Raw genomic sequence first — 10,404 nt, 5'->3', positions numbered from 1 at the left:
CTCTCACGCTCCCTCGCGCACTCCATCATACAGTTTCCGCCCCAGCTCCTGGTTTATGAAACAAGCAAATGCTCCCGCCAACCCGAGCGCTGCAACAGCTGATGATGACGTAGACGACCCACAGCCAAGCACCAGTGATGCCAGCAGTCAATAAATTTTGTATTTTGCTATGTTTTACATTTGTATTTTGGTATGTTTCAAACTAAAATGTTTTCTATTTTTCACACCTGTATTTCATATTTTTTGTTTTGCACATATTAAATGAATTGTACTGTACGCAGTGTAGTATGCAGTGTTTGACTTCAACCAAATAATGAGCCAAGGTAATGAAATAAGAAAATGTTGATAAAATAAGACTTTAAGATGATTACAATATCATTACACATCACAATATACTTACGTTCATTTAACATAGGCCGACTTACAACCAGATCGGTTTACGACCGGTCAGTCGTAACCAAACGCAGTCGTAAGTCAACAACTACCTGTATACACATATATATACACACACACTCACACATCTGGAAGAAATATATGAAAGATAAAAGGTTATAAAATATTTTTATATATATAATATTATAAATTAAATATTTATTTTATATTTAGTTATATCTCAATACTCACAGGTGACATACAGGTTAGGTTAATTGGTGGCTCTAAATTGACTGTGAGTGTGAATGGTTGTTTGTCTCTATTTGTCAGCCCTGTGATGACCTGGTGACTTATCCAGGGTGTACCCCGCCTCTCACCCATAGTCAGCTGGGATAGGCTCCAGCTTGCCTGCAACCCTGCACAGGATAAGCGGCTACAGATAATGGATGGATGGATAGTTATATCTCAATACTCACAGGTGAAATGTCCATCCACAACCTTTAACCTGACAATTTGTACAGTTCAGTGTTGCACATGTAGCCATTTTTCTTCTAATTTTTCTCACCAACTACATATATAACTTGTCCAAGTTTGTGTACGGGTGGCACAGTGGTGTAGTGGTTAGCACTGTCGCCTCACAGCAAGAAGGTCCTGGGGTCGAGCCCAGCGGCTGACGAGGACCTTTCTGTGTGGAGTTTGCATGTTCTCCCTGTGTCTGCATGGGTTTCCTCCACAGTCCAAAGACATGCAGGTTAGGCTAATTGGTGGCTCTAAATTGACCGTAGGGGTGTGAATGTGAGTGTGAATTGTTGCGTCTATGTGTCAGCCCTGCAATAACCTGGCGACTTGTCCAGGGTGTACCCCGCCTCTCGCCCATAGTCAGCTAGGATAGGCTCCAGCTTGCCTGTCGGACAGATAATGGATGAGATGGATGAAAGTTTGTATAGCTTCCAGTGGGAGTGGTAAGATGGCGGCCACCTGGCTTCACTCCTATGAGCTCTCCAGATTTTCGACAGAGCTCATAGTGGAGCAGATAACTGAAAAAATCCTTCAAATGGTGACACAAGCATGAAATTTTGCACAGATACCCTCCTGGATATACTCTTTCAGATTAGGATCCTGGCCACGTGAAAATTCAAGATGGCGACCTTTTTTCAAGATGGCCGCCATCAGTATCTGGCAATCTCACACCGAGACCATATATCTGTTGAAATAAACATGCTTTTTCCATTTAAATGAACTTTAAATCATGGGATTGTGATCATGAACTGTTTCCCACAATCTACCATGTCATTCAAGATTTAAACAAAGAAGACCTCCAAGTCCAACCTAAACTATCGGAGCTAGGAGAGCCCAGCTCTGCCTGCTCCATATCCAGCCACAGACCAGCAGTGGCACTGGGCACAGCCCAGTTATCATGGGGCCACCAAACCAGGCGAACCTGGCTCCAGCCCCAGAGAAAATAAAGAAGAGAAGAAAATGTTGTTCTATTATGCGCAATCAGCGAAGATATCCAACAACAAAAAAAAATTAATTGCATTGAACTGCATTGAAAAGAAAGCAACAGGATTTGATTTGTTTTACTTACAGTGACATCTATAACTTCTATGTTATCTTATCTCGTATCTGTTACTGCCCTCTAGTGTTATCTTAATATCTACATTACACTGTAAAAAAAAAAAAAAGTGTTGTTTTAACTTAAAAAAGTTAGTGCAAGGGCTGCCTTAAAATTTTGAGTTCACTGGAATTCACATAGTAAGTTAAATTGTTGTGAACTTACTATATTAATTTCAGTGAACTCAAAATTTTAAGGCAGCCCTTAAGGCAGCCCTTGCACTAACTTTTTTAAGTTAAAACAACAAATCATTTTTTACAGTGTAGTAATACTGTTACACAATCTTATACATATCTTATAACTATAAAACACTTATGACTAACTTAACTCTAACACTTAACTCTAACACTTAACTCTAAAACACACTTAACTCTAACACTTAACTCTAACTCTAAACACTTATGGCTAACTTAACTCTAACTTATTTGCAACTATATAGAAAACCTTTAGGCTGTAGGAAGTCACAATAATCCCAAAAGTGATGGTCTGACAACGCATGCCATCCAACAAAAGACAAACAAAATCAATGCGCAAAATTTATCTACAGTTCACATTTGCAGGAGCAGAGTGCTGTGCACACAAGGCCCAGGCTGAAGCACTTGCATCTACCACGGCAGCTGGTTTTGCAACCACATTTGGTCAGTTGCTCACAGCTCTTGGCTATGGGAGCATTGGCCGTCCAGAAAACGTGCCACTGTTCACCAGACTTCTGCCATCCCCAGTCAGCAGGACTCTCAGGTTCAGGCTGACACAGGGTTGCCTGGCCCCACACACAACCGGCCTGGTAGGCAGCACGCTTGGTATGTTGGAGAAGAGCGGCTTTGGTTGGCGGGATGGCCTCATAAGGTCGTTGTTTCCTGCACCACACCAACCAAGATCCACATCCAGAAACGATTGCATGTGTGTGTTAAATATGTTCAATTTACAATGGATAAATCATAATTTTCAAGGAGTAGCAGCCATTTTCGGCACCACATTGAAGGCTAACCTTCTTAAATTTATATCAGAGACAACAAAATCTGTAAAATTAGCATATAAGAGCATAAACATGGTTCACTTGGAAAATTAAATTAAGAAAAGAGGGAAAATAACAAAAAATTGTCACATTCGGGCAGCCATCTTGGAAAATGGCGGCCATCTTGAATTTTTGGCGTGGCCAGGACCCTTTTCTAAAAGAGAGGACATTAAAGCATATTTGTGGAGAATTTCATGCTTGTGTCACCATTTGAAGGATTCTTATGAAATATGCAATTAACCGCTGCACTATCAGTCGCATCAACTCATTCTCTCTCTCTCTCTCTCTCTCCCCCCAGTGGAAGTTTGAGTAATTATTCGTGCACAATTTACGTATTGAGGTATTTCACTCACGTGACCAAGTCATGTGATGCTGCCATTTTGGACGGCACGGCTCGAATCAGTTTGAATGCGAGGAAGGCGACAAACGAAAAACATAAAAGAAAAAGGAGCGAGATGCAGAAAACACCTTCACTATCCAGCGACGTAGGGCATTTACAGGGCGAGCAGAGGGAGAGGTATTTGCAAAAATTGAGGTTAGCAGGCTTAGAGAATGACATTTACCTGCTTCCACCAGGATTGTTCACTGACAGCTAAGGTTTGTTCACATTTTCATTTACTTTCGGTCCTCAGGATAAACAAAATGTTATTAAATGTCATTGAAATAACTTCTTAGTCTGTTGAGACATGGCCCGTTATAAGTTTTTCCTTTACTGTATTTACTAGTTTATTGAGTGCGCTCCGGGGCTGGCTGGTGCTAGCTAGCTAGCGCTCCGGGGCTCGCTGGCCGGCTAGCTAGCGCTCCGGGGCTCGCTGGCCGGCTAGCTAGCTCTCCGGGGCTCGCTGGCCGGCTAGCTAGCGCTCCCGGGCTGGCTGGCCGGCTAGCTAGCGCTCCGGGGCTCGCTGGCCGGCTAGCTAGCGCTCCGGGGCTCGCTGGCCGGCTAGCTAGCGCTCCGGGGCTCGCTGGCCGGCTAGCTAGCGCTCCGGGGCTGGCTGGCCGGCTAGCTAGCGCTCCGGGGCTGGCTGGCCGGCTAGCTAGCGCTCCGGGGCTGGGTGGCCGGCTAGCTAGCGCTCCGGGGCTGGCTGGCCGGCTAGCTAGCGCTCCGGGGCTGGCTGGCCGGCTAGCTAGCGCTCCGGGGCTCGCTGGCTGGCTAGCTAGCGCTCCGGGGCTGGCTGGCCGGCTAGCTAGCGCTCCGGGGCTCGCTGGCTCAGTAAACTAGTAAATCCAGTAAAGGAAAAACTTGAGACTGAAAGGTTTTAACAGTCATCCAAATGACTGAACGTAAACATTGCTACAGTAACATACTAGCTACTGTTGTTGACATTAGCTAGCTTGCCGTCCAAAATGGCGGACACCGGGGCGTCACGTGACCCTGTGACGTCAGGTGAAATACCTCAATTGAACGTCTTTTCTACTTGGCCAAAAGATCACTAAGGTGTCGGTAATTGTAGCCGCCTACAATTTCTATTTCACTTCCTGATCGTGTAATTTCTTTATTATGTAATAATTTTCAAATAAAGTGTATGCTAGGATTTTATTTACAATATTTGTTTTATATATATATATATATATATATATATATATATATATATATATATATATATATATATATATATAAGTTATCTATGAGAATATCGAAAATCAGACATATTTAATTTAATTTTTAACATTTAAAATAATTTAGCTCACAGTGAAATGTTATTGTCGGGAAAGAATCAGGCTGTAAATATAATGTAAAAATATAGAAGAAAACGAACATATTATTCTTATTCGTGTTCATATTCTTAATATGTTCCCGGAAGTTGCGTTTCGTATTCTTATTCTTTTTTTCCTTTTTTTTAATTAATTGAACAGTGGAAAAATATAAACTCTCAGGGAGGATATGGATTAAAATTAAAGATTAGGGGATTCATGTCAGGGAAAAAATACAATAACAAATAAGGTGCATGCAAATTACATTTTAAATTAGGCAATTAAATGAACATATAACGGAGCAGAGACACAAAAGGAAAAGGATTCATAAATTACAATAACAAATAACGAGCAATGTCTATACTTGTTTTTCTTGCAATTTTGCAGTCTATTTTTTGAGAGACAAAAAAAGAAACATTTTAAAGTCATTAATAAATCCAGGGAAGGAGGGCTTACAGTTTCTCCATTTTGCACAGTGAATATGATATTTACCCCTTAATACAATTATGTTAATAATGTCTGAGACAGAAGAGGGCAAATTATCCATGTAGAAAACAGTATGATATAATTCAAAGGATGGAACATTCATTTTAAGTGATACCCAGTTTTTTTTTATATCTGACCAAAAATAATGAGAAACAGGACATAAAACAAATGCTCCAGTGTTTCATCATCATTATTGCAGAAGGAACACTGATCCACATCAAAATTTAATCTTTTTTTTTAGAAGCTCTGCCACAGGATAAATCTTATTCATGATTTTGAAATGCGTTTTCGTACTCTTATTATGTTCCCGGAAGTTGCATTTTGTATTATTTTAGTTCCCATTTATTTATTTATTTATTTATTTATTAAACAAATTTATGCAAACTCTCAGGGAGGATATGGATTAAAATTAAAGATTAGGGGATACATGTAAGAGAAAAACAAAAACAAATAAAAAAAAACAACTAAGGTGCATGTAAATTACATTTTAAATTAGGCAATTAAATGAACACATAACGGAGCAGAGACACAAAAGCAAAAGGATTCATAAATTACAATAACAAATAATGAGCAATGTCTATACTTGTTTTTCTTGCAATTTTGCAGTCTATTTTTTTTGAGAGACAAAAAAAAAAAATTTAAAGTCATTAATAAATCCAGGGAAGGAGGGCTTACAGTTTCTCCATTTTGCACAGTGAATATGATATTTACCCCTTAATACAATTATGTTAATAATGTCTGAGACAGAAGAGGGCATTTCGTATTCTTATTTTTTTTATTAAATTCAAACATAAACAGAATTATTTTATATTACAACATAAAATCACACCTCCTCTGAAAATATAATCTGAAAAGAAAACTTATCAAATACATATATATACAATATATGTAAAATGGATTAAAAAACAAAAAAACAAGGGGTTTATGAAAGGTTAACTTCTGCTATGAATGTGTACAGTATATTTGCATGGGGATTGTTTATATATTTCAGACATTTTTGTAACAAGGACAGTTCATTCTTAAGAGCAGGCCATGGGGGGGATTTGGCATATCGACACTTGTGTATGTAATATTTTGTAAAAATGAGATTATTCACCAAAAACTCAGTTTTCTTATCTTTAAGGAGTACTCCTATTTGAATATTTTGAAAGGACCAGGAGTCAATATTTCTGGAGCTGGACGATATTAAATCATGGAGAGATTTCCAAACTTTGGACAATTTCACATTTGTAAAACAGGTGCTCTGTCGTTTCCATATCTGTTTTACAAATATAACAGTTTTCTACATCAAATTTAAATCTTCTTTTTATAAATTCATCTCATCTCATTATCTCTAGCCGCTTTATCCTGTTCTACAGGGTCGCAGGCAAGCTGGAGCCTATCCCAGCTGACTACGGGCGAAAGGCGGGGTACACCCTGGACAAGTCGCCAGGTCATCGCAGGGCTGACACATAGACACAGACAACCATTCACACTCACATTCACACCTACGGTCAATTTAGAGTCACCAGTTAACCTAACCTGCATGTCTTTGGACTGTGGGGGAAACCGGAGCACCCGGAGGAAACCCACGCGGAGAACATGCAAACTCCGCACAGAAAGGCCCTTGCTGGCCACGGGGCTCGAACCCGGACCTTCTTGCTGTGAGGCGACAGCGCTAACCACTACACCACCATGCCGCCCTTTATAAATTCATTTGAGGGATAAATGTTATTTATAGTTTTAAAATGAACTTCTTTACATTTTGGGGAAATTGGGAATTTTAAGTATCTTGTTCGAATAGATAATAAATCAGGATTGTTATAATCTTTCAGAATGAGTGAGCTTTTTGTTATACTTGTTATACTTGAATATAAAGTGTTTACTAAGTACTGCCTGTTTACTAAATCCAGATCATCTATCTTTACTTTGTGTAAATTTGGAGTTGGTATGTTCCAAATATTATTCTTAATCAAATGGATAAAGGCTCTTGGGATATTCTGTGTGACTTTCCTATAGGTCTCACTGGAGCAACTCATACTATATTTAGCATTAAAATCATTTAGCTCAAGTATGTTTCCATTTCCATCCAAAATATGCATAACAGACCAAATTTGTTTTGTTCTTCTTCTTCTTTTTGAATGGCGGTTGACAACGACTTCGGTGTATTACCGCCACCGCTGGACTGGAGTGTGGAACAGTAGTTGCCTCTTCTAAAAAATTAAATGCGTCTTATTAGACCTGTCTCTTTCAAAAAAGTAAACAAAAAAAATAAAATCTTCCCATTACTTCTTTGTAAAATATTTTTTAGTCTGAATGTTGTATCATTGGCCTCTACGTGTTCAATAAAAACCTGTCTCTCTTGCTGGTATTTCCTACAGTGACATGCTCTACAGTTTCTGGGCTTCCCATGCAGAATTCGCAGTTACCAGTTACCTGTTCATTTCAGCGAGAGTGCTATTCAGCTTTGTGTGCCCCATTCTCAGTCTGGCCAACACCACTTCTTTTTGCCTTGCACCCCCATCACCAACAATTTTCAAGACTTGAGGCTGAATGTTAAAAAGATGCCTCCCAGTGGGTCCACTCTCCCAGAGCTGCTGCCATTTACTGTTAATTTTGGTTTTAATTATGCTCTTTACTTCTGCCTTGCAATACTTTATGTGCGTATCTATATTCTCTTTGCTTGCTGCTCTTTTGGCATATTTATCTGCCATCTCATTCCCCTCAACCCCTATGTGAGCAGGAACCCATAAAAAAGAACACTTAAAACCCGCCTTTAGTAATGCACTTGCCAGCTGAAGAATCTCAAATAGAATGTCATCCCTGGTTGTTGAGTGAGAGAGCTGAATACTTTGAAGGGCTGAACTAGAGTCAGATGCTATAACTATTTGCCTGTTTCTCATGTCATTATCCTCTAACCAAAGCAGGGCAAACCATATGGCTACCAGTTCCGCTGTGTATACCGCCAGATCGTCTGTCAGCCTCTTATATATGGCCAACCCAAGATCAGGGACCACATGTGCCACTCCCACCCTTTTGTCTGTACCCTTTGAGGCATCTGTGTACAAAATCATACACTGGTTGTAGTGTTCTGATATGTACCCACTCACTCTCCATTTGTCCACTTCACCCTCTTGCCTTTCCTCAAGCAGCCCAAAGTCCACTTTTAATTCTTCCAATGTCCAAGGGGGAACTATAGGGTATGACAGTGTTGGGGCGATATCAAGTCCACTTAACCCCATGCTCTCGACCCTGTCCTTGACAGTCCACCCAAAGCTCCTCCCTCCCTCCCTCCCTCCCTCATGTAGTCGCTCTTGACAATGAGTCAGGACTGGCTGTACTATGTGACTCTCATCATGACCCCCGAGATTAACCCAGTATACCAGGGCAAGCTGCTCCCTTCGCAACTGTAAGGGCATTTCCCCCACCTCAACCTGAATTGCGTTCACTGGTGAGGTTTTGACTGCTCCACAGCATATTCTCAAGGCTTGATTATGCATTAGATCCAACTTGTGCAACATTGACTTAGAGGCCGACCCATAGGCTATACATCCATAGTCAAATACTGACCTCATTAGTCCAGTATAAATTGCTCTCAGTGCTCCCCTTGATGCTCCCCATTCAACCCCACACAGACATCTCATGACATTTAGAATTTTTTTGCACTTATCCACCATTTTCTGGATATGGAAGGCCCAGGTCAACTTCTTGTCAGACCACACCCCCAGATATTTAAAGGAACAGTCCACCGTACTTCCATAATGAAATATGCTCTTATCTGAATTGAGACGAGCTGCTCCGTACCTCTCCGAGCTTTGCGCGACCTCCCAGTCAGTCAGACGCGCTGTCACTCCTGTTAGCAATGTAGCTAGGCTCAGCATGGCCAATGGTATTTTTTGGGGCTGTCGTTAGATGCGACCAAACTCTTCCGCGTTTTTCCTGTTTACATAGGTTTATATGACCAGTGACATGAAACAAGTTCAGTTACACAAATTGAAACGTGGTGATTTTCTATGCTATGGAAAGTCCGCACTATAATGACAGGCGTACTAACACCTTCTGCGCGCTTCGGCAGCGCTTAGTACGCCTGTCATTATAGTGCGGACTTTCCATAGCATAGAAAATCGCTACGTTTCAATTTGTGTAACTGAACTTGTTTCATATCACTGGTCATATAAACCTATGTAAACAGGAAAAACGCGGAAGAGTTTGGTCGCATCTAACTACAGCCCCAAAAAATACCATTGGCCATGCTGAGCCTAGCTACATTGCTAACAGGAGTGACAGCGCGTCTGACTGACTGGGAGGTCGCGCAAAGCTCGGAGAGGTACGGAGCAGCTCGTCTCAATTCAGAGAAGAACATATTTCATTATGGAAGTACGGTGGACTGTTCCTTTAAAAACATCCACTCTTTCCAACTCACTCCCTGACAGGAGGATTTTTAGCTCAGGGTTTACACTTCCCCTAGAGAAAATAATCACTTTTGTCTTCTCTACTGAGATTCTAAATCCCCACTGAACTGCCCATTGATGGACTTCACAAATTTGTTTTGCCATCCATTTCGTATTCTTATTATGTTCCCGGAAGTTGCGTTTCGTACTCTTATTATGTTCCCGGAAGTTGCGTTTCGTACTCTTATTTTTTTATTATTATTATTATTTTTTTTATAGATAGGACAGTGTAGAGAGACAGGAAATGAGCGGGAGAGAGAGACGGGGAGGGATCGGGAAATGACCTGAGCCATGACACCCCCATTTCGTACTCTTATTATGTTCCCGGAAGTTGCGTTTCTTACCGAGAGTCCTCCAGTATCCCACAATGCTTTCGCTCCTTGTTTGACCTCTCAGTGATTTCCGTTAACTGCTAAAGTCAGTTTGTGTGTGTGAGTGTTGCATGCTGGGACCGATGGCCGCTTCAAAGCCCATCGAACCTGAGGCCGGGTCCGGACTGCCCCGGTGGCAGCTGGCGCTGCTGGTCGGGACTCCCATCGTGCTCGGGGTCGGAGCCGCGTACCTGTGGAACCGGAGCCGGAGTCAAGCCTCGAGCAGCGGCAAAGACAAGCCGAGTGAGCGCAATGAGGAGAGGAAAACTCCCGAAGGCAGCGAGCAGGACAACATGGTAACTCACCACCGTCTCAGGAAAACATCTACAACCTTATTACACGCTTACAAACCGTGTGAGTGCTCGAGCTGGCCTGCTGGTCGACACTAACACGATTTGTTCGTTTCAGTTTCATAGTCTCAGC

The 10,404-nt window shown here is 41.4% G+C and overlaps 1 protein-coding gene across 1 annotated transcript in view; it reads left to right on the top strand.

Moving 5' to 3' along the window:
- Window positions 1-9,964: 9,964 nt before the first annotated feature.
- Window positions 9,965-10,404, top strand: part of tomm70a (translocase of outer mitochondrial membrane 70 homolog A (S. cerevisiae)) — a 46,526-nt gene continuing 46,086 nt past the window's right edge. Inside the window, exon 1 of the mRNA XM_060919825.1 lies at window positions 9,965-10,277. Coding sequence (XP_060775808.1) covers window positions 10,053-10,277 — 225 coding nt within the window. The 5' untranslated portion in view covers window positions 9,965-10,052. The remainder of the gene's footprint in view (window positions 10,278-10,404) is intronic.

The sequence above is a fragment of the Neoarius graeffei genome, chromosome 4 (assembly GCF_027579695.1).
Source record: "Neoarius graeffei isolate fNeoGra1 chromosome 4, fNeoGra1.pri, whole genome shotgun sequence".
Taxonomy (NCBI): Eukaryota; Metazoa; Chordata; class Actinopteri; order Siluriformes; family Ariidae; genus Neoarius; species Neoarius graeffei.
Note: the sequence above shows the minus strand (reverse complement) of the source record. Positions and strands in the feature narration are given on the sequence as shown.